The sequence below is a fragment of the Salvelinus alpinus genome, chromosome 36, assembly GCF_045679555.1.
Source record: "Salvelinus alpinus chromosome 36, SLU_Salpinus.1, whole genome shotgun sequence".
Taxonomy (NCBI): domain Eukaryota; kingdom Metazoa; phylum Chordata; class Actinopteri; order Salmoniformes; family Salmonidae; genus Salvelinus; species Salvelinus alpinus.
Genome location: NC_092121.1, coordinates 7698960 through 7723063, shown reverse-complemented (window position 1 = coordinate 7723063; position 24104 = coordinate 7698960). Strand labels below are relative to the sequence as shown.

General features: G+C 42.5%; 2 protein-coding genes across 3 annotated transcripts in view; both read left to right on the top strand.

Annotated features, from left to right (window-relative positions):
• Positions 1–6583, top strand: part of LOC139565113 (voltage-gated delayed rectifier potassium channel KCNH4-like) — a 30457-nt gene extending 23874 nt beyond the window's left edge. For both annotated transcript variants that reach the window (XM_071385201.1, XM_071385200.1), the window contains 4 exons: positions 2386–2768; positions 3350–3429; positions 3683–3759; positions 4253–6583. In XM_071385201.1, the coding sequence (XP_071241302.1) occupies positions 2386–2768; positions 3350–3429; positions 3683–3759; positions 4253–5332 (1620 nt within the window). In that variant the 3' untranslated portion in view covers positions 5333–6583. The remainder of the gene's footprint in view (positions 1–2385; positions 2769–3349; positions 3430–3682; positions 3760–4252) is intronic.
• Positions 6584–7026: 443 nt separating this feature from the next.
• On the top strand, positions 7027–24054 carry LOC139565146 (ras-related protein Rab-5C-like). The gene is made up of 6 exons (XM_071385257.1): positions 7027–7224; positions 18620–18963; positions 20488–20639; positions 20876–20998; positions 21232–21325; positions 22545–24054. The coding sequence occupies exons 2-6, from the start codon at positions 18798–18800 to the stop codon at positions 22667–22669; spliced, it is 660 nt and encodes a 219-aa protein (XP_071241358.1). The 5' UTR covers positions 7027–7224; positions 18620–18797; the 3' UTR covers positions 22670–24054.
• Positions 24055–24104: the final 50 nt, after the last annotated feature.

The following is a 24104-nucleotide window of genomic DNA, read 5'->3' as shown; positions in this document are numbered from 1 at the left end:
AAATGTCACTCTGAGGAATAACAATTGTAAGCCACGATGAGGTCATAACAGCTAAATAATCTGACTCCTACTGAAACTGCCAAGAAGGCAGTTCACCTCAGTGCACCTCATTTCCTGTGTTTGCCACTAAGAGAAAGGAACAGCACTGACTCACAGCAGAACAGCTATTAGAAGGAAATTACACACAATCTCTTGTTACCGAAGTAGATGAGGATGGAGCGGGAGTGGCCCAGAGGGGGGCTGGACCCTGAGAATTTAACATTTTTTAAACACCTGAAATACCTAATTATATTCTACACATTCCAGAGGGTGTTATTCTGACTGTTGTAAATCACAAATCTCAATATACTGCACCAACATGGCTAGGATATTACATCCTAGTATTTTTCTATATCTAAGCGTACCTCTTGACCGGTCTGTTGTTTATTTTTTTAAACTTCTTGTGGCTGTAGGGGCAGTATTGAGTAGCTTGGATGAAAAGGTGCCCAGAGTAAACTGCCTGCTCCTCAGTCCCAGTTGCTAATATATGCATATTATTATTAGTTCTGGATAGAAAACACTCAGAAGTTTCTAAAACTGTTTGAATGATGTCTGTGAGTATAACAGAACTCATATGGCAGGCAAAAACCTGAGAAAAAAATCCAACCAGAAAGTGGGAAATCTGAGGTTTGTAGGTTTTCAACTCATCGCCTATCGAATACACAGTGGGATATGGGTCAGTTTGCACTTCCTATGGCTTCTACTAGATGTCAACAGCCTGTAGAACCTTGTCTGATGCTTCTACTGTGAAGTGGGGCCGAAGGAGATGGGAATGAGTAAGGTCTACCATGACCTGACCATGCTCTGACCATGCGCGTTCACATGAGAGGGAGCTCTGTTCCATCGCACTTCTGAAGACAATGGAATTCTCCGGTTGGAACTTTATTGAAGATTTATGTTAAAAACATCCTAAAGTTGATTCAATACATCATTTGACATGTTTCTACTGACTGTTGTGGAACTTTTTGACATTTCGTCTGCTTTTAGTGAACGCGCTTCCTGACTTTGGATTTGTTTACCAAACACGCTGACAAAAATAGCTATTTGGACATAAATGATAGACATTACCGAACAAAACAAACATTTCTTGTGGAAGTGGGAGTCCTGGGAGTGCATTCCGACGAAGATCAGCAAAGGTAAGTGAAGATTTATAATGCTATTTATAACTTTTGTTGACTCCGCAATTTGGCGGGTAACTGTATGGCTTCCTTTAGTGGCTGAACGCTGTTCTCAGATTATTGAATATTGTGCTTTTGCCGTAACGCTTTTTTGAAATCTGACACAGCGGTTGCATTAAGAACAAGTGTATCTTTAATTTTATGTAAAAGATGTATTTTTCATCAAAGTTTATGATGAGTATTTCTGTTATTTGATGTGGCTCTGCAATTTCTCCGGATATTTTGGAGGCATTTCTGAACATGGCGCCAATGTAAACTGAGGTTTTTGGATATAAATATGAACTTTATCGAACAAAATATATATGTATTGTGTAACATGAAGTCCTATGAGTGTCATCTGATGAAGATCATCAAAGGTTGGTGATTCATTTTATCTCTATTTCTGCTTTTTGTGACTCCTGTCTTTGGCTGGAAAAATGACTGTTTTTCTGTGATTTTGCGGTGACCTAACATAGGTTTGTGGTGCTTTCGCTGTAAAGCCTTTTTGAAATCGGACACTGTGGTGGGATTAACAAGAAGTGTATCTTTAAAATGGTGTGAAATACTTGTATGCTTGAGGAATTTTAATTATGAGATTTCTGTTGTTTGAATTTGGCGTCCTGCACTTTCACTGGCTGTTGTCATATTGATCCCGTTAACGGGATTGCAGCCCTAAGAAGTTTTAAAGAAACAAAATATGCTTCTCTGCATCTCTGCTAAAATCTGGGTAAAAGATTAAGATTATTCAGTACATTTAGTAATTGCTTGGTTTTCTAAAGTCTAGCAAACTTTGACAGCCTGAAATGGCTTGGTAGCTAGTTATGAGGTTGGGAGATTGGGAGCGTATCTAGCTGGCTAGCTAAAGCCAACTTCATAGAAAATGCTATGGCTCTAGATTGCTGGAGAAAGCTGTTTCAGGTGTTTAAAAATATAACAATTCTCCAACAAGCTCCCCTCTGGACAACACCCCAGCCATCCTCACGTACTCTATGCCCCCTCAGATTTTTAGGGTGCATGACGCCCCTGCTACCCATTACCGGCAGCTAAAGTCAAATTAAACTCTGCATGTATCACTCTACACTCTCTCTCCTCCTCCACTAGCAATAGGCTACTGGAGGGCATGGTTGTTTGTGAGAACTACAGAGAACCTGTTACTCATGCCTCTCCTCTCCCACCCTCTGCCCCTCAGGAGCGAGCTGATAAGGACCACAAGCTTCCCCTCATTGCGAAGGCAGAAGATGTGGAGTCTGGTGAGGACATGAGCCACTGTCCCACCGGTGCATCCCACCAAGGACGGCTGCTCCTGATGCATGGCCTGAGCAGCCCCGTCTGCCACCCTGGCTTCAGCAGCCTGCTGGGGAAGGAGCTTCGACATGTCAATACACTCCGTCTCTGCCGCTCCCCAGCCCAGGGCTGCAGAGGCCGTAGCCCCTCCCCTCAGCTGCTGTCCAATGAGGAGGTTACTCTCGCCCCAGTGCCCACCATGGTCACAGATCACAGCTCATCCCATAGGCCAGCCAAGCTGCTCATACCCTCCCTACATTGTGTCAGCCCTCTGGACCTCAGCCCCAGGTGAGTAATGTGTCACTCCCTTGGTCAGGGTGTGATTTGGGTGGGCATTCTATGTTCATTTTCCAATGTTTTCTATTTCTTTGTGTTTGGCCGGGTGTGGTTTTCAATCAGAGGCAGCTGTCTATCGTTGTCTCTGATTGAGAACCATACTTAGGTAGCTTTTCCCCACCGATGCTTTGTGGGTAGTTGTTTTCTGTTTTGTGTTTCTGCACCTAACAGAATTGGTCGTTGTCGTTTTGCTCTTTGTTATTTTGTTCAAGTGTTTTTTGAAAATAAATCATGAACACTTACCATGCTGCTCTTTGGTCTACTCCTTCTTCATCCAACGACCGTTACATAATGAGACATAACTGTCAATCAAAATGACTAGCGTTTGTATTTCATTAGCCCAGTACCTAAGCCTAAGGTTTGTAGGATTATAAGACTATAACCATTAACCAAAAAGAAAATGACATTTTCCAATGGGTTTACCTGGTAATAACAGCAAAGACAGATTACAGTTTAATTTATTTAACTGAAAATCACTTCATATTTAATCATAACCCACTTAAGTGTAAACCTCTCTTTCCTATCTCCTCTAGGGTTGTGGATGGAATTGAGGATAATGGGCAGTCTTTTCACTTCAATGTGGATCAAGGCGAGGCAAAGACCAATAGCAAAGGTAATGGTCTCAGGTTAAACAATGGTTTAATTACAAAAAAAACGATGTTTTTCTAACAGTGGTTTTCTAACAGTAAATAGAAACGGGCTTTATGCAAGGATACTGAATTGATTGGTCAGAAAATTGCTTTTTTAGAATGATCCAAAGCTGTACAAGTAGGCTATTCATACAAATGAAATGGTATGAGCAAAGTACTTTATGTTGGCGTGGGGTGTGAAAGCACTGATCTCATCCATCCTTGTCCATCCCATAGACCCATTCCAGGTGAGCGCCAACTTACTTCTGGAAACAGAGGAGGTGAGACAGAACATCAGCCAGCTAAACAAAGAGGTATGAACATACGATCACATTGACGGAATAAACTGACACATAAACCAACATAATGATGTATCAATGAACTGATAAATGAATGATATGCTCCATCTAGGTAGAGAGACCTCAAGAGACGCAAACTTTTTTGTTCTCCCACTTCATTTTCCGTACTCTACTTTCGCTGTACCCTAAAGAGTGTCTAAAAACAGGTCATCTCTGACACACTTTCAGCATTAAATACAACACTCAGGCTATGTAGGCAAGAGAACATTTAAAGACATTTTTCCTCAAATAAAATGTAGGATTGTTAAATTGGAGATGCTCCAGATTTGAAAGCTCACGTAACACCGACTGATAATTTATGACCGTGCTTGTTTTTGGTATCCACCATTTCTGACCTAGAAAGAGACAATAGAACTCTAACGGTTATGTCTCCTGCCATGGAATAATTACTATTCAACCAAGCAACAGATTGTAGCTTTCATTATTCTGTATGCCATCTATTTTCCAGATGAATACCCTTAACCAGGAGGTGTCCAACCTGACCAAGGAGCTCCACGAGATGATGCGTTTCCTGCAGGCCCATGTGACCATGTTACATTACCCCTCTGCCATCTCCACCTATCCTTACGGCCTGCAGATGGCCCCTAACCCCAACTCCAGCAGCAACATGATTGCTGCCAATGACTGGCAGACACGGGTGCCTTTCAGTATGCCTGCTGGACCTCACCCATCTCACCTCCAACATGAGCCCCTCAGCCACCCTGCCAGGAACATGTGGGCCTACAGTGGGGTGCCGCCCCAGGGCAGAGGTCAGAAGGTGGAGGTTGAGCACCATCACCAGACGTCGAATCCCAGGTCGTCCTGTTTACATCCGTGCTGCTCGGACAGAGGCAGAACCACTGGTCAGGGACTTGAAGCCCAGTACAGGCCTTTCCCGACCTCCAGAACTACACCCAACTCTCCCTACATGGGCCACTCCCAATGCCGGACTGGGCCATCTCTTCTGAACCTCAGCTCTGCCTTCCCAGTACTCCCAGGTGCGGGTCCTGGTCAGGTTGAGTACAAAGCCTCCATCCCCACCATCAGTACCTTTCGTCCCCTATGTTCCCCGGGCAGCCTCAGTCACTCCCACCCATCCCTGAGTGTCCAGGTCAACTCTGACCACAGCCATTCACCGTCCATCTCCCCAACGCCTATCCACGTCTCACTGACTCCTACCGGCCAACCACAGCTCCACACCGCCTTCAGCTCTCAGTCTGGGGTCTACACGTCTGTCAGCGCAACATATAATCAGACGCACAACCAGACCACCCAGGGGCAGGGCTCTCTCAACAGAGCTAGGAAGAATGACCTGGTGGGCTCCAGCCCTGTCCACACACTGGACTCATCCCTACATCTGGTAGGGCAGCCAGCAAGGCAAGGGCCAGACTGTGGAGGGCCTAAGACTGAGTACCCACAGGGCAGGGAGAGACCTGAGAGGATGCAGAGTGATGCTGAGCAGGCAGAGTCCCAGACCCAGGGGACCAACATCAGCACACAGCAGGCCCTGGAAGTCGAGCCTCTCTGGGGCTTGGAGGTGACACATTAGCAGCTGTCTGGAGCCCCACAGAGACCAGATAAATAAACGGGAACATTACTGCTGCAAAGTAACGCTGAGCCCATCAACTCAACTTTCCCTTTTTGATTGCATCTCTTATGCTGCGCGAGTTTACATCTGAGAAATGAATGATTGCTTTACAGTCTAAAACGTTCACTACACAGCAATCACACTACATAATATCGACACTGATTGTACTACTACTTGATGTACTGTTTATTTAATATGACTGTAAATACAGCATTGATATGGACCAGAGATTATGAAGACAAGCTGACTCAGTTTATAAAAATATTCAGCTTTGTGTTTATTATGTATTTCTTGTGAACTGAAAGTTAGGTATTACTAACCGGAGGGTATCTCTAGACATATCATATTGAGACCTGGCAGACATGGAAACAGCAAACCCCACCCCTTTCCTTCATTATATTGTGTTTACATAGAATGTATCATCACCTAATGAGCATTTTGACATGTGGTTTTATGTGATTTCATTGTCTGTGAACACACTGTGGAGCTCATTCTACAAGCTGTCTGGACATTACAGCATATGACCAATGTTTGTGCTCATTATTTTAAGAAATTGTCTCTTGGCTAGCCTGCCAGAGGATTGCTGGCCAAAGAGGACCTTTGGTTATTTGTGTTTTTCCCTCTTCTGCAATATGGCTAGCTCTGCATCTCTTTTTGCTCTTGTGTCTTGATCGTTTTCTGACTTTTTCTATGCTGTATATTTGACTGTTTATTTGGTAACAGAGACTGAAATAAGACGTGCAATGTATAGCCTTACAGAACGATTTGAACACCGTTCGCAGTCTGAAAGAGTTGTATATCATTTTGTTTGTTTGTAACTGATATTAGTTGTAAAATAAAACTATTTAAGATGCAAACAGAATAGAATATATATATATGTATTTTTAAACAGGGACTCTGAGAAATACAATTACATCTGAAGTGAAAAATGAAATAACTTGAAAGGTTAAACTGAGCAGGTCACAGTAGTGGTACACAATTACATAAATATTGTTAGTCAATCACTCAACATCCAACAATATCTCTTTAGATAGACCTATGCCTTTAGATAAACCCACCCTAAAATACTGGGGCTTCTGCATTTGATGCCCACAGCATGCCCAAACACACGTTTGGGCCAGTGAGTTTACTTTTATGAACAAAATTTAGATCTGAACTGATGTCAAGTGATGGCAAATATCATGGTCTTTAGCGCCACCAGATGGTGATACATTTAAAGCAAACTTCTGTAAATATTTTATTAAATACGTTTGGAAAACTATGGGACCGAATCTGAGTAGTTGATTGCCAGGGGTGTTTCTTTTGACCAAAAAGATCAGCTCTGAGAAATATCTGATGTTAAAATATCTCATGTGATTGGTTAAAATACAAATTAGTGTACAAAATATCTGAACTGGGCTGCTTGTGTAAACGCTAGTTTGATGTTTTTTATATATATTTTTAAAAATCTCGGATGCGGTTCTTATATAGCGCTGGGGAGTGCCACTGCTTGCCACTCCTAAATTAGTCTCGTAAACCCGATCATAAGCAAAATCAGTAGCATTGATACATTGTGGGAGCCAACAAGTCTGTCTATGGAGACTACTCCCAAATAATCAGCCCTGACAAAATTTGTGTTCATTGATTTAGTAAACTACAGTTCCCAGGTTCCCAACGACACAATTAGAGGGAAGCCACACCTCCAGGAAGTGGGAGGATCCCGGAAAAAATGCTCTAAGCAGAAGTGAAGGCCGGGGCCTATGTGTTGAGCAGTCGTAGTGAGCTGTGATAGAGAGAAAAGTCGAAAGTCGAAATTGTGGAAAGTGAGAGTATACGAAGAAAAGGGAACGAATGTTTGACCTCTGCCTTTAACGGTAAGCTGTAAACTATACTATTTTGGTTCAGATTTCCACTGTCAAATTTTGCTTAAGCAACCAGACAGTAAACTAACGTTAGCGAGCTACCTAGCCAGAGATACGTCGCTAGCTAACGACTGTCAGATTGATATGTTAAATGGGACTGATTACTTGTTCGGATAGCTAATGAGGTAACTAGTTAGCAAACAATAAAAAGCTTTGTTCATAATTTGACCAAATAGTTATTTATCTTTAGATGTTTGATTTACCCCGTCTTTTCTTTGTGATGTCATCATAAACTTAGCCAAGTTAGTTAGCGTTAGCTAGTTTTCGTCAGTGTCGTCCTATTTTGTTTTTACTGGCAGTAACGTTAATTTACAGTAGACATATTTTTTGTCGGTGTCTGCTCAGCTAAATAGCTACTCAACTTCAGCTCTTATTGACATATAACAATTTTTTTAAATGATGGCTTTAAAAAGCTAGCTAGTTACCGTAACTTGGTGGGCTAGCTAGTTAAATTACAGAAATGTCATGTTAGATTTGTATTTCATAGGTAGTTAGCCTTTAACTGGCAGCTAACTAACTATATAACGTTAGCTAGTAGATTTTCCTTTTGGTCCAATCAATTTGATTGATCATATTATGGCAAGGGGGTGGGCACGGGAGTCCCCCAGAACTCAGTTTGGCTTTCTACTTACCCCTGAAAGTTGTAATAGTAGAATGTACAAGGTGCAACTATGGAATTGGGTAGTGCATTGTCCGTTTTCCTCGTCATGTCAGTCATTGCATACCTTAGTGCAGCGTTTCCCAAACCCTGGGTGCACGTTTTGGTTTTTGCCTTTGCACTATACAGCTGATTCAAATAACCGACTCGTCTTGAGATGTACCTTTTGTTACGTAAATCATTTGTTAAGTGGGGTGAAAAGGAGACTGAATTGCCCCTTTTTAATGTAAGCTCTAGTGTAATTGAGTTTCTATCAGGAGTGAGACACTAAGACTTTGGGCAAACAGAGTCAACAACCTCTGCATCATTAAGACAGTTGCTTTGTCAGAAGCTGTTAAAGTTCACATTTTAGACATTGTTATGTAAATGCGGGCTGAAAAGTGGACTCGGCTTGTCTTTTGGGTAAACACCAGGGTAAATCCTCATTGGAAACTCGTTGGTGTGTTATGGCTCAATAACAGGACTAGAGACTGGATTTTTAATAACTTGCCTAAGCTGCTGCCATGTTATGGTGTGGACCTTGTCCTTAGAGTGGTGACACATTTTGACACAGGCAAACATTTATATAAAAGGCAATATTACTAGGTGGCATAAAATGTTTGTTTGATTTGGTGTTCTAAGGCTAGTTAAGAAAGTTTGTGACATTTCCAAATATTCCTGACAGAATGGCGAGTAAAATAACATACATCTGCGTGAGACCCAACACTTTTCGATGTTTAATCCGAAGTAAGCCTAATTGGTATGCGTTAGTGTGGTCAGAAAGGTTGTAATGCATTGGAGTCAATGGAGGAATGAATGAATCGGGTGTGTAGGAGGAGAAGCATGCCCATTCACAACAGGTCATTCTGATGACTCCTCAAAAGACTGAAGATATCCTGTAGGTGTGACTTTTTTTCTGTTACCCAAGCTGGAGAGTTCTATGTGCAGAGTGGGTTACTGGTCAGTTTGCTACAAGACTTGTTTGAGACTTACAAGATCAATGTATGCCCCCTATTGATTAAACCACAACAATTTAGGCCTAAACAAATGGGAAATGATTTCTTTAAGTTTGAGTCATTAATAATGAAGTGTGTGCTTCCTTGCAGCCAGATGAGACGCCCACTAACCTCACCCTGACCCTTTATCTCTGCAGCTCAGGCCCTGTCTGTTGTTCTTATCTCTGACAATAGCCCCATGCTCAAACTGAATGGGGGGGGGTTGGGGTTTAGCCTAGTAGGCTTATGCAAAAAACGGATGCTTTTTATCTCACTTAGGGTGGCAAAGCTACCGGTAATTTAAAACCGTCAACTGAATCTTTGGTAATTTTTGGTCATCGATTACCTGATAAGTTTGGTAATTTATACTTTAATTATACATATTAGTGTTCTTTTTTTCTTTTCTTTTTTCTGTGTCCATATTGTCCACGAGATTCTAGTAGATGGACCATATGGTTCAATAGACACTTTTTTGAGGAATTTTCTCGTCTTAATCAACAATGGCTTTATTTTCAATTAACTCTGAAACAGTTGTCTTTTTCCACAACGTGTTGGCTATATTTCCCTTTAACGTGATAGGCCAAAATTATCGGCATGGAGTAGAATTGTATTGCACAGGCTTTTGCTTGGCTGTCATGTTTCACACACAGAGGGAGCCAGAAAGAGAAGGAGATGATTTCTCCCTTGCCTGCCCCCATTTGCTAGTGATGTGTATCCTGTTTGCATTCCCAGAGATTTAGGCTGTGTTTAGACAGGCAGCCCAATTCTGATATTTTTTTCACTCATTGGTCTTTTGACCAATCACATCAGATCATTTTTAGAGCTGATCTGATTGGTCAAAATACCAATGAGTGAAAAAAATTAAAGGAATTTGGACTGCCTCTCTATACGCAGCCTTAGTCACCATTCCATTCCTCTTCCAATTGACCCATCCCTTAGTCATTCGGCTTTAGTTTCTCTTGCATACATATTGAAATAGTCCACTGTGCTACTCGATTGGGGTGTCTCGCTTTCTCTTCCGTCTCTGGGTTTATCCTCCCTGACGGTTTCCCATCCAGGCCCAACCCTTTTATACTTCAGATGAAAGCCAAGCTAATAGCGGGATGCAGGCTGGTAGCGCCACCCTCCCTCCCCGTTACATCTAATTCCTCTGGTCCCTCCACCCTTGGAGTTCAGAGAACCTGTTGTCATGTCACCACTTATTCCTAGGTAACTGGTTAAATGAAGTCTGTCTGCCTGACAGCTTGTTGCACCATTAATTCCATGGCGTTGATGACGAATGCACGTTGACACGGTCACACGCTGACACATCTGTAGATAATGGCTGTGCCAGGAAATGGGCTAGCTGATGTTTCAACTGGAGTCTAGGAGTGGGAGACTGTTTGAATTGTCCTTTGGGAACACACAGCTCATAGGCCTATTGGGGTGTGTATTGTTAGCAGTGCTTACAATAGGTCGCCTAGGGGTTAGAGCGTTGGACTAGTAACCGAAAGGTTGCAAGATCAAATCCCCGAGCTGACAAGGTAAAAAAAATCTGTCGATCTTCCCCTGAACAAGGTAGTTAACCCACTGTTCCTAGGCCGTCATTGAAAATAAGAATTTGTTATTAACTGACTTGCCATATTTAATTAAAGGTCAAATAAAAAAAATAGCCTAATCAGTTGATTCATTCTACCCAGTCCAGTAGCATCAGTTACTCTTTCTGATCATCACCCATTTCACCCCTTGCTGATTACCAAGAACAGCACTGGCCTAGGAGTTTTACCTAGCCTGATTCCAGATCTGTTTGTGTTTCTGCCTACTCCAATGTCATTGTCAAGCCTTTCAGCAATGTTTGGTATGACAATTCCATAATGAGTTGACAAGAGAGCAGAAACTGACCGGCACCCAGGCGAAGTTGTACCTGACAGCAGAGCACAGTGGGACTGTAAGCTGTGACTGAAGCATACCTTTAGGCTAGTTGTGGTCAATAATGGGGTTGGCTGCGAGGGCTCTGAGGTTAAGAGTAGGGCCGGGACGATACCAGGATATGTTTTCAATGTCAAAAATGAAAAGCAGATCTAACTCTTTGGTCCTTTAAAAACCTGCTGCATGTAAAATATTGTGTGCTATAGCTTGGAAAATAAATGTGACTCTGGACGAAAACATAAAATGTTTCCAACATTATGGCTATTTTCCTAAAGTTAAATTCACTTTGTTTTGTATCGTCGCCACGATACTAACGAGTATTGTGGTAGTGTCCCGACCCTAGTTAAGAGTAGTGTGGGGCATAGCAGATGGGGTTCATGGCTAAATATGAGAGTGGGTACTTAGCCAACTTAAGGCCAGGTGGGTGGACCAGTTGTGTGTGTGTAATGTTTGGGATGTCAAGTATAAGAGGAAACCCACAAGGTGATGGTAACTGATTTCACTGGTCATGTTAAACAGAAACTGAAGTTACTGAGATATTCCCCCTCCCCCACACTCTTTTCCAGACTTACTAACATTCTGACAAAGCTGACCATGTTGAATAACATGAATGTGTACATTTGTTATTCAATCATTTAATCCAAAGTGCTTGCGTGCGTAAACGTGCGTCTGCGTAGCCAGGCACTAATAGAAGTTTGTTCTATTTTAGACGCTTGGCGCGCTGCAAGTCCCGCCTCTCCCATCTACCTCCCATCTAAAGTTGGTTGCCAACCGCCATGTCAAATCCACAGAAGAAAAATAATTTGACTAAAAACAAACCCTTTTTTTATCTGTGGATTAATTGTCGGAGTAGAGAACACATCATTTTCTATGACTCCAAATGGGTCAAAGATCCAGCAAAAAAGGGCCATGTGTATTTCAGGTAAAATAATAACCCAATGTTTATCTTCCAGGAGCAATTACCTAGCAACAGCAAGCTAGCTAGCTAAATGTCCATTAATGTTTCATGTGTGTTTTGACCTGACCCCAAATTAATATAGTTGGTTTTGGTATTTTAACCTGCATGAACGCGTTTGGTGGGGCTAGACAACACCAACGTGCACGCGCGGAGTCGGTTTGGTCAGCATGAACGTGGCTTCTTCATTTGCTATATCTGTGCATGCGTTGTCTTGTATGGCGTTAAAATCTACCCCATGCATGTGAGCGAGAAACTGTTGGATCATGAGGGCAATGCATGCAATATCTGTATGTAGTTAATTGTGTGTGTTGCTACCAGTTCTCAGTGGCTGTGTTTTACTAAGTGCTTGGATATCAAGCTGGCAGCAAAGCCCACGGGAGGCTGTATGAATATTTCACCATCTCTCCCTACCTTTCTCTCTCTCCATCCCTCTCGCCTACTCTCTCTTTGACCCAGCCTCTCTCCCCTCCATCTCTCTGACCCACTTCAGTGTGTGGAGGTCTCCAGAGCCCATTAAAGATGCCAGCAGAGGGCTGCTTAGATGCAGGATGCTGCTCTGAGTGACTATCAGAACAGGAGTGTGTGAGTGTTGGGCCAGCCACTGCAGCCCTCTAGCAATCAGTCAATCATATTACCAAGGATAATTTGTATTTTTTAAATTTAACTAGGCAAGTCAGTTAATGACGGCCTACCCTGGCCAAACCCGGATGATGCTGGGCCAAATTGTGTGCTGCCCTGTTCACTATACTGTTCAATAACCATGTCCTAAACTCTTAGGCCTAAATCCACTGTTTTGGTTTATAATGGTGGATTGAACACGGCTTTTGATGCGGATCAGATTTTCAGTTATTTGTCCTCGGTGTTTATATTATATTGAGTGTTAACATCAGTGTTACTTACACTAATATACAATATGTCCTCATATGACTAGCCTAGGTTAAATGTTCTCTCACTCTTATCCTGTTTGTTTCTGAAGCCCTCATCTCAGGCTGGGAATCCTCCAGCCTCCCTCCCCTCTTCTCCCTGTCCTTGGCTATGGAGCCTTGTCCTGGGGCAGTGAGGCATGCTGCCCTCTTCATTTCCATAGTGTGTGTGTAGTAGGCTATCAGGGTTGGAGAGTAGTCACACCTGTTGTTTTGCCTTAGAATGGTAGACATACTGGTAAGGGTAAACGCATTGTGTAAAAAGCGCCTCAAAAATGTTTGACAGAAGTGACCTGTTTAGGCTAGCTTTTATTTAATTTTTTTGTTAACCTTTATTAGAAGAAATGCCAGGATGTTTCTACGTTCTTCTCAGAAACACAAGGACATTGGGCATAGTTCCACAGTCCTGGTCTATGTTGGCTTTGTTACAACTTTCTCTCTTGTTTGCACCTCAGCTTCATCATATTAGCACATAGGGGAATTACATGTTGACCCAATGAACATGCAGCTGTTTCTCTCCACACTCACTGTGGTGCATCTAGGAATCCCTCGGATGGTGTGTATGTGGCAGTAGTCTAGGCCTTTGGTGTGCTACCTTGCTGTACTGTCTGCTCTGTGCTGGGCTGACCCTCTAAGGCCAGTGTGTGGTACCAACACAGTGTGATCTTCTGTCACATGCAAAAGATTAGGCCCTTGCCTGGCCTGGGAAAGACTGAGCGCCAACAGCAACCCTACTCTGGCTGGCCTACCTCTCTCGCTCCTTAACCAGGACCCTATAAAATCCATGTTGTGGACGGAATCACGGAATCCAGACAATAAAACAGAATTAAACTATATTAAAAAAATGTATTGAACTTATTAGAAAATGTATTAATTTTCCCAAGTTAATCATAAGACATGAACTAAATGCATCAGTGATTTGTATTTTCCTGCAACTTTCTGAAACTGTGTGTCGTGTGCGCGCATATGTCTCCACTTTGTGTACCCGTGTAGCGAAGATGCTAATGATAAGTATTTTGGTACAGATGGCTTCCCCGAAAACATTGTCAATTAAATGTTAACTACAAAGTAGCCTATGCCGACCTGGGAGAATGATTTCAGGATTATTTGCATCAATCCAGCGCAGAGTATACAAAACAAATGGCCTAATCACATGAGCGCTACAGAAATGTTGCTAACCAAACAGTCTCTTGCTGGTGCACACTTGCATTTAAAAAAAATGTAGATGTCTTTAAGCATTGTTGTACAATTAAAACGTCCAATTTTTTTATATTTTTTAAATAATAATAAAAATAGACTGCAAAACGGAAACCTGTTTAAAAAATAATAATAATAATGAAGAAAACGAGAATTGTTGGGAAAAAATAAAGTGAATATGCCATGGGACCCTCATTGATTTAGTTTTGTTTGAGTCACTCAGATGGTGTAAGAACACGGCATAAGCTATGGCAAAATGTGTAGCACTGTAGAACATTTGCTTTAAAATTGCAATTTATTATCACCCCCATGACTGTGTAGACTTGCAGAAAACTGTACACATTCACCCCCCCTCTAGTCAAGTGTGTTTTTTCAATCTTTGAATACTCTCACTGTTGAAAGACAGGCCTATAGTATAAACCTATACACTGTAGTGTCATGTAGACCTTTTTTGTGACGTTATTGTGATGTTTCACACTTAATTATGGATTTTAGCATTGTAGGCTAACTTAGGCTGGTTATTCCTAACAGTTAATGGTTTAGTATAAAAATCAAATCAAATGTTATTTGTCACATACACATGGTTAGCAGATGTTAATGCGAGTGTAGCGAAATGCTTGTGCTTCTAGTTCCGACAATGCAGTAATAACCAACGAGTAATCTAACCTAACAATTCCGCAACTACTACCTTATACACACAAGTGTAAAGGGATAAAGAATATGTACATAAAGATATGAATGAGTGATGGTACAGAACGGCTGGTATAGAGTGCAGTATATACATATGAGATGAGTAATGTAGGGTATATAAACATAAAGTGGCATAGTTTAAAGTGGCTAGTGATACATGTATTACATAAAGATGGCAAGATGCAGTAGATGATATAGAGTACAGTATATACATATACATATGAGATGAGTAATGTAGGGTATGTAAACATTATATTAAGTGGCATTGTTTAAGTGTATAATGGGCCAACTGTGTCTGTCTGTCTGTGCTACTCTGTCCTTCTGCAATGTTCACTTCCTGCTTTGATATTAATTCCGTTTCCTGTCCCTTTCCCCAAGCAGAAGCTGACTGACCGTGTAAAGTAGCACAATGGAAGATGTGTTTGAAGTTTTTCTTACTGTAGTCATATTCCTCAGTCAATGTCAAGAACAACACATGGACTCTGTCGTCTTGTGTTTGGGCCAGTGTACTCAATCTGCACATCATCATGTGACTAATGTGAACCTATCTAAGTTAAGAAGGATGTGTGCAAGGTGGGCAAGCAGCTCAGACTATCAGTTCCTGTTCTGTATTTTCACTGTGGTCCTCAGCTCTGTGGTCTCTGAGAACACACACACACACAGGTTGGATGTGAACATAGTTGAACTCGGCTTTAAGCTAATGTGTCTGGGGGGTGGGGTGCGTGGGGGGACTGTCTCTCTCTCCCCCCCCCCCCCCCCCAAAAAAAATGTGTAATTCAAGCGTCATGATTGTGAATGCTCATTGTTAATTGTGGTCATACTCATCATGACCCAATCTGCATATCTAAATGTTGCTTTAGACAGGACCACAGGACATTTCCTTCACTGCTGTGTTTGACTGTTGAGTCTAAAGTAAATATAATTAAGAGAGAATAGGACAGGGCTTATCTCCCTGTCCAGCCCTTGCTTCATTCGAACAGACGTCCAGACCACAATGTGGGTTTCCAGTAGGCCAATCAGAAAATAACCTTCATTTAAACATTTGGACTGTTTTCTTGTCAAACCATGGCGTTTAGAAGCACTGAGATGTTCCTCGACCAATAGGGTTCATCAGAACGTTATTGATTTACAACACTGAACTGAAGCAATTAGTCTGCTAGGCATTCATTTGAGGCATTTTGGGGATTTAATGAGCAAGTGATGCACATCAGGACCATTTTTAAGGGTGTGTTTGAAGCTGAATAATAAGCCCAGTCAAGGGTTAAGATACAAAGGACTAACCTGGAACATGAGAGTAGATTGGTTTATACCAGACACTTGCGGGAGTAGGCAACTTGGTATGACACTATTGACTCCTTGCAGTCAACACTTTTCTCACTGATTTAGGCAAGACTATAAGACTATCCTGGGTGCTTTTTGATGTGTTTTAATTTAATTGTTTTAATGTATTTAACCTTTTATTTAACTAGGCAAGTCAAATTATTATTTATGACGGCCTACCCCGGCCAAACCCTAATGACGCTGGGCCAATTGTGCGCCGACCTATGGGACTCCCAATTTACGTCCGGTTGTGATACAGCCTGGAATCGAACCAGGGTCTGTAGTGACGCCGCTAGCACTGAGATGCAGTGCCTTAGACCGCTGCGGCACTTGGGAGCCCAGGGGTCGCTGTCCTGCTGGAAGACCCGTAACCTTCAATGGAGACCCCGTTTCTGAACATATTTGGCTGCAACTATCATAACCTGTATATAAAGTGCCTTCAGAAAGTATTCACACCTCTTGTTTTACAGCCTGAATTGAATTTTTTTTTTTTATTGTGACTGGCTTAAACCCAATACCCCATAATGGCAAAGTGGAATTATGTTTTAGAAATTGTAGAAGTTAATTAAAATCTGAAAATGTCTTGAATCAATAACTATTCAACCCTTTTTGTTATGGCAAACCTAAATAAGTTCAGGAGTAAACATTTGTTTAACAAGTCACATAAGTTGCATGGATTCACTCTGTGTGCAATAATAGTGTTTAACCTGATTTTTGAATGACTACCTCACCTCTGTACCCTACACATACAATTATCTGTAAGGTCCCTTTTCAATGCCTCGCAAAGAAGGGAACCTATTGGTAGATATAAAAAAAAAATATATATATATTTTTAAACCTGACTATCCCTTTGAGCATGGTGAAGTTATTAATTACACTTTGAATGGTGTATCAATACACCCAGTCACTAGTAAAATACAGGCGACCTTCCTAACTCGGTTGCCGGAGAGGAAGGAAACCGCTCTGGGTTTTCACCATGAGGCCGATGGTAACTTTAAAACAGAGTATTTAATGGCTGTGATGGGAGACAACTGAGGATCGATCTACAACATTGTAGTTACTCCACAATACTAACGTAATTGACAAAGTGAATAGAAGGAAGCCTGTACAGAGTAAAAATATTCCAAAAGTACATCCTGTTTACAACAAGACACAAGTAATACTGCAAAAAATGTGGCAAAGCATTTTCACTTTTTATTCTGAATACAAAATGTTATGTTTGGGGCAAATCCAATACAAGACAGAGTACCACACTCCATATTTTCAAGCATAGTGGAGGCTACATCATGTTATGGGTATGCTTGTAATTGTTAAAATCCTCCAGTCCTTTCAGGACAAAAAATAAACAAAATGGAGCTAAGCACAGGCAAAATCCTAGACGAAAACCTGGTTGTCTGCTGACACTAGGATATAAATTCATCTTTCAGCAGGACAATAACCTTAAACACAAGTCCAAATCTACACTGGAGTTGCTTACCAAGAAGACAGTGAATGTTCTTGAGTGGCCGAGTTAGTTTTGACTTAAATCTACTTGAAAATGTATGGCAAGACACTTTAAAAATGGCTGTCTTGCAATGATCAACAACCAATTTGACAGAGCTTAAAGAATAATGGGCAAATGTTGCACAACCAGGTGTGGAAAACTAACATAAACATAAACTAACATAAACTAACTAACATCAAGGCGGTGACCCGTTCCTGTAGGTTCATGCTCTACAACATTCGCAGAGTACGACCCTGCCTCACGCAGGAAGCGGCGCAGGTCCTAATCCAGGCACTTGTCATCTCCCGTCTGGATTACTGCAACTCGCTGTTGGCTGGGCTCCCTGCCTGTGCCATTAAACCCCTACAACTCATCCAGAACGCCGCAGCCCGTCTGGTGTTCAACTTTCCCAAGTTCTCTCACGTCACCCCGCTCCTCCGCTCTCTCCACTGGCTTCCAGTTGAAGCTCGCATCCGCTACAAGACCATGGTGCTTGCCTACGGAGCTGTGAGGGGAACGGCACCTCCGTACCTTCAGGCTCTGATCAGGCCCTACACCCAAACAAGGGCACTGCGTTCATCCACCTCTGGCCTGCTCGCCTCCCTACCTCTGAGGAAGTACAGTTCCCGCTCAGCCCAGTCAAAACTGTTCGCTGCTCTGGCACCCCAATGGTGGAACAAACTCCCTCACGACGCCAGGTCAGCGGAGTCAATCACCACCTTCCGGAGACACCTGAAACCCCACCTCTTTATGGAATACCTAGGATAGGATAAAGTAATCCTTCTAACCCCCCCCCCCCCCTTAAAAGAGTTAGATGCACTATTGTAAAGTGGTTGTTCCACTGGATATCATAAGGTGAATGCACCAATTTGTAAGTCGCTCTGGATAAGAGCGTCTGCTAAATGACTTAAATGGAAATGTAAATGGAAAACTTACCGAGAAAGACTCACTGCTGTAATCACTGCCAAAGATGCATCTACAAAGTATTGACTCAGGGGTATGAATACTTATGTAATTTTCAATAAATTAGCAACATTTCTAAACATGTTTTCACTTTGTCATTATGGGTTATTGTGTGTAGATGGTTGACAACAGAAAAAAACGATTTAATCCATGTTGAATTCAGGCTGTAATACAACAACATAAAGGGGTATGAATACATTCTGAAGGCACTAAAGTTTTCCTTTCACACTGGCTGCCTACGAGTGATATTACTCAGTCGGTTCTTTCTTCCAGCTCCCACAGGTGAAGTCCCCTCTTCCTCCGGCCCCCTCACTGCCTGGCCTAGACTCACCTGACCCAGCCTGGCCCTGTCTCGGCTCCAGTCCCTGCTCAGCGTCAGAGCCCCAGTCCTCCGCCCCAAGGCAGCCTCATCCTCCACCAAGAGCCTCTTACCCCGGTGAAGCTCGGCAGCATGGCAGGTCGAGGAGGACCAGCACGGACCAACGGCGCGGCGGCCAGCAACAAGATCTGCCAGTTCAAGCTGGTGCTGCTGGGAGAGTCAGCGGTGGGCAAGTCCAGCTTGGTGCTGCGCTTCGTCAAGGGCCAGTTCCACGAGTACCAGGAGAGCACCATCGGAGGTGAGTAGGCATTGTCATTCTTCTCACTGTCTTAGTCATGCTTAGTGTTTTGTGTTGCTTTACAACTGCCCTTGTGTTGAGTCCGTATCATGTTATAAAGATCAAATAGAATGGAAGTGTGGATGTGTGGTAGACTGAAGGAAGACCACTTAGAATGCCTTGGTAACCGGGGCTGTGTTCCTGCTAGCTAGCAGCCCTTACCCTAGCTGTTGTCAAGGCCAGGTCAGGAGTAGACATGAACCAGATCTTTCTTGGCAGCTGATCACCTGACTCTTGCATGAGCAGCCGAGCCTTTGACTGACACTTTAAATATGCCACAAGGAGTGGGAGGTCCTTACTCCCGGCCACAGAAAGACTTATAGAGAATGTTCAAAGCAAAACTGAAAATGGATAAGTGTGAGAAAGAGGTACTTGTCATCTGCCTAATAAGGTATGTATAGACTTGCTAGCCGGAGTGGAGCAGCGAGAAGGGGGTCTCTCTCTGTGGGCTCTTAAAACAGGAAGGAAGTCTGTCAACAATGGGATTTCCTGTCCTGGAACTGCTCTAATATCTACGCATCTGGAAGCCGATACTTGATGGCTCAAGTTTCTGGTTTGAACATTCAAAGAATTCCACTGCAAAAGTTGATTAACGACTAATGAGTAACTATTTATTTTCAACTTCACCTAGTGTTTCAAACCTACACACAGGTGTTGGGAATTTCCATGATGATTTAGTGGTTTACTAGCTAGATTGCTATCTTCATGATTTATGCATTACCCTTTCTATAAATAAATAAATAAATAAATACATAAATTAGAGTCACATCATGCAGCCACAGCAGGGTGAGGCTGGAGAGACAGGATGCTTGGTGCTTACACTAGCCAAAGCCTTAGGACGAGTCAGCATTTTAAAAACATTTTAAAACCTGTTGTCAGCTGTCTGGTCTAAGGTCACCGAGCTTTTAGTATGGAGCAGGCTTCCTCTATGAGCGCTGCTGTACATTTCCCTCAGCCATGTGACACAACGGGCTGAATTAGCATTATCTTTCTGTTCAATGGATTAGCCAATAGACAGCCACATGTTTTGTTCCCTTCGTCACTTTTTAACTCTCACTACATTTCTCGCAGTAACCTTTTACCCGGTGCTTAGTGCTCTGCGATTCGATCTTGTTTATTTACATAATTGTCCCTTCCTCCCCTCTCTAATGTTGGAAGGCTCCCAATTCTCCTCAGCGCTGGCTTCGTAGCTTCACGAGTTCTCATTAAGCCACTCTTAACTGTCTCATGGCCTTGGCTGTTGGGGTTATGTGTGCCTTGTGCTAGATTAACTCAGCCATGTCAAATAGTGTCCTAGGGGTATAGTTGTCGCTATCTAAGGACGAAAACAGAATACCTGTCCTGTGCAGATACTGAGTTTTACTACACTGTGAGGAAATGCAAAGTAAAATGTACACTTATTTTCTATGTGTAGGGCATTTGCAGACTTCAAAATCAAAATAGAGCCTGAAACTAAGTCTATGATTTGTCTCTACACCCCTCCAGCTGCCTTCCTCACACAGACTGTCTGCTTGGATGACACAACAGTTAAGTTTGAGATCTGGGACACTGCAGGGCAGGAACGGTATCACAGCCTGGCCCCTATGTACTACAGAGGAGCGCAGGCTGCCATCGTGGTCTATGACATCACCAACACAGTGAGTGACAGCTGCTGGTCACGTGTGCAACTGGTTCCTGAGTGTTGCCAGCACTCAGTGATTTTCTTTTTTTAGCTGAGGTTGATTATTCAAACCCTCAACAAAGGACAGACCTTTGCTCTCGTAACTGACACTTCTGTAGATATATAATAGAGCTCTTGTGTGAAAAACAAACATGCATTGTGCAATCTGCCTTTGTTTTTATGATGTTAAGAATGTGTTTTTTTCCTGTGCAGGATACATTCACTCGTGCAAAGAACTGGGTGAAGGAGCTACAACGACAAGCCAGCCCTAACATCGTTATTGCACTGGCAGGGAACAAAGCTGACCTGGCCAACAAAAGAGCTGTGGACTTCCAGGTACTGAGGAACTCCTAACAATTAGATGCTGCTCCCACTGGACTATTAGTGGGAAATGTCAACGATAAGTTTGTTTTTAAACAGAAGAATGTCCTAGAAATGTCATTTTTATAGTTTCTGTTGATATTCAAGAATGCTCACGAACTCTCAAAGCTCTGGGTTATTACTGATTGTATCGATATGTTTGTGATGGAGCTCTAAAGATCTCTGTCCTCCCTTTGTTTTTGTTGTAGGAAGCACAAGCGTACGCAGATGACAACAGTTTGCTCTTCATGGAGACTTCAGCCAAGACGGCCATGAACGTCAACGAGATCTTTATGGCCATAGGTACGTGTACCACAATATTATATGTGCATTTATACACTGGGTGATTCGAGCCCTGAATGCTGATTGGCTGACAGCTGTGGTATATCAGACCATATACCACAGGTATGAAAAACCTATTTTTGTACTGCTCTAATTAAGTTGGTAACCAGTTTATAATAGCAATAAGGCACCTCAGGGTTTGTGGTGTATGACCAATATACCACGGCTAAGCGATGTGTCCAGGCACTCCACTTTGCGTCGTGCAAAAGAACAGTCCATAGCCATTGTATATTGGCTATATTCCACACTCCCTCGGGCCTTATTGCTTAAGTATACACTGAGTTTACCAAACATTATAAACTGGGTTGTTTTAGCCCGGGAATGCTGATTGGCTGACAGCCGTGGTATATCAGACCGTATACCACGGGTATGACAAAACATTTATTTTTACTGCTCTAATTACGTTGGTAATCAGTTTATAAAAGCAATAAGCCACCTCAGGGTTTGTGGTATATGGCCAATATACCACAGCTAAGGGCTGTGTCCAGGCACTTAGCGAGGCATTGTGCCTAAGAAAAGCACTTAGCTGTGGTATATTGGACATATACCACACCCCCTGGTGCCTTATTGCTTAATTAGAAACACCTTCCTAATATTGAGTTGCACCCATCCTTTTGCCCTCAGAACAGCCTCAATTCGTCGGGGCATTGCCTCTACAAGGTGTCGAAAGCGTTCCACAGGGATGCTGGCCCATGTTGACTCCAATGCTTTCCACAGTTGTGTCAAGTTGGCTGGATGTCCTTTGGGTGGTGGACCATTATTGATACACACGGGAAACTGTTGAGCGTGAGAAACCCAGCAGCGTTGCAGTTCTTTACACAAACCGGTGCGCCTGGCACCTACTACCATCCGTTCAAAGGAACTTACATCTTTTGTCTTGCCCATTCACCCTCTGAACGGCACATATACACAAGCCATGTCTCAGCTGTCTCAAGGCTTAAAAATCCTTCTTTAACCTGCCTCCTCCCCTTCATCTACACTGATTTGAAGAGGATTTAACAATTGACATCAATAAGGGATCATAGCTTTCACCTGGATTCACCTGGTCGGTCTGTCATGGAAAGAGCAGGTGTTCGAAATGTTTTGAATACTCAGTGTACATTTCTTCCCAGAACAAATCAAATGTGTAGAAACCATAAAGGCCTCCTACTTACTGTTTCTTTCTGTCCTTCTCCTGTAGCCAAGAAGCTTCCTAAGAACGAGCCAGCGGGTGGAGCCGGTGGCCGGGCCGGTGGTCGGCCAGGAGTGGATCTGCAGGAAGCCGCACCACAGGCTGGTGGTAGCAAGTGCTGTGGTGGGAACTAACCAACTGGACCGACACACCAACCAACCTGCAGTATCAACCAACTGATCAGACCAGCTGACAAACACATCCCACGGTCAAACCAACTGACGGTCTGACCAGCCACCATGCACCGATCAACTGATAAGCAAACCAGCTCACAGGCCAATCAACTTGTCAACACACAACTCCAAGGTTCCAATGATCAGACAAATGACACAATTATGACCAACATGACGACCTACAACTGTTTTAACTTACCCGAGGACGTAACAACCCATTATCTCCAACCAAACGATGGATATCTGACATCACCCAGGCAAAAAACAACCCCACTTAGGGAGGGAAAAAAAGATCAATCCTTACCAATCGCACTTAACAGAGCACTGTTCTTTTCTTCTTTCACTGTATTTCTGTAAGAAAAAAATCAGAACGCAACTGGGAGGAATAATGACCGGGCTCTTTGTGCCCTCTCCTTTCTCTCTCTCTCTCGTCATCTTTACCATAATGCTACAGTATTTCAACGTATGTCTTCTGTCACTTCTTACCCTGTTTTAGTTTGGTGGTGGGTGAATAATGTAGCAATTCTCATGATTTCGTTTTTCCTTGTTCCCGATCGTCACCCTTGGGCAAGAGAAGGGAGAGTGTTCAACCCCAAAAAAGGAGTTAGGAGAACAGTTTTTTTCCTTCCAGATATAGCAGTTGTGTAGATTAACTGAACTATTACATTATTATTATTGTTGACTTATTTTTGGCACACGTTAAACAGTATGATTTCAAAGACTAGACCGCCTAAGGTTTTCCAATCATTAATCTATGATATCCAACCTTATACATATTGGTGACTGATGTTAATGCACTAAAACATTTTTAGCATTAATGTTTTTGAATCATTCATATACAATGACGAAAAGGATAAAGCAAGATTTTGTTTTCCTGACCAAAATCACAATTGTGTATTGAAAACATGTTGCTATTATTTGTATCATTATTTTTCTTCAAACATGTAACCAATCAGTAGTTACTGTCAATACAATACCTTCCCAATCTCAACATGATGCTTTGTCATCCTCAATTATTTTTGTCATGTAAAGATGTATTTTTTTTTTTTTGTGTGTACAATTCTTGTTTTCTGGAGAGTCTCTGGTATTGGGTGCACTGCTTCTGTCACCGCTTGTGATTTCAGACGTTCTCTTCAGTTTCTTTTTTTTTGTTGATTTATTATTATTATTTTTTTACTTTTTCCTATCGGGAGGGCGATTCCTCTGACCAGTCCGCGTCTGTTATGACATCAATGACTAGCACAACAGTACCTGCAGCTATCACTGCTGTGAGATGGGGGCCAGGGGTAAACAAAGCAAAGCAAAACAGCAAATTGTCATTTTACCAATAAATAAGGGGGAAGGTATCTCATTGTCTGCCTGTCTTCTCATTTGTTCTATGACAATGGGTATTTGA

Bases quoted from the DNA above. Each gene is read 5' to 3' on its own strand.
- LOC139565146 (XM_071385257.1), top strand. From the start codon at position 18,798: ATGGCAGGTCGAGGAGGACCAGCACGGACCAACGGCGCGGCGGCCAGC. The intron at 18,964-20,487 runs GTGAGTAGGCAT...ACACCCCTCCAG, and splicing joins CCAGGAGAGCACCATCGGAG to CTGCCTTCCTCACACAGACT. The intron at 20,640-20,875 runs GTGAGTGACAGC...TTTCCTGTGCAG, and splicing joins TCTATGACATCACCAACACA to GATACATTCACTCGTGCAAA.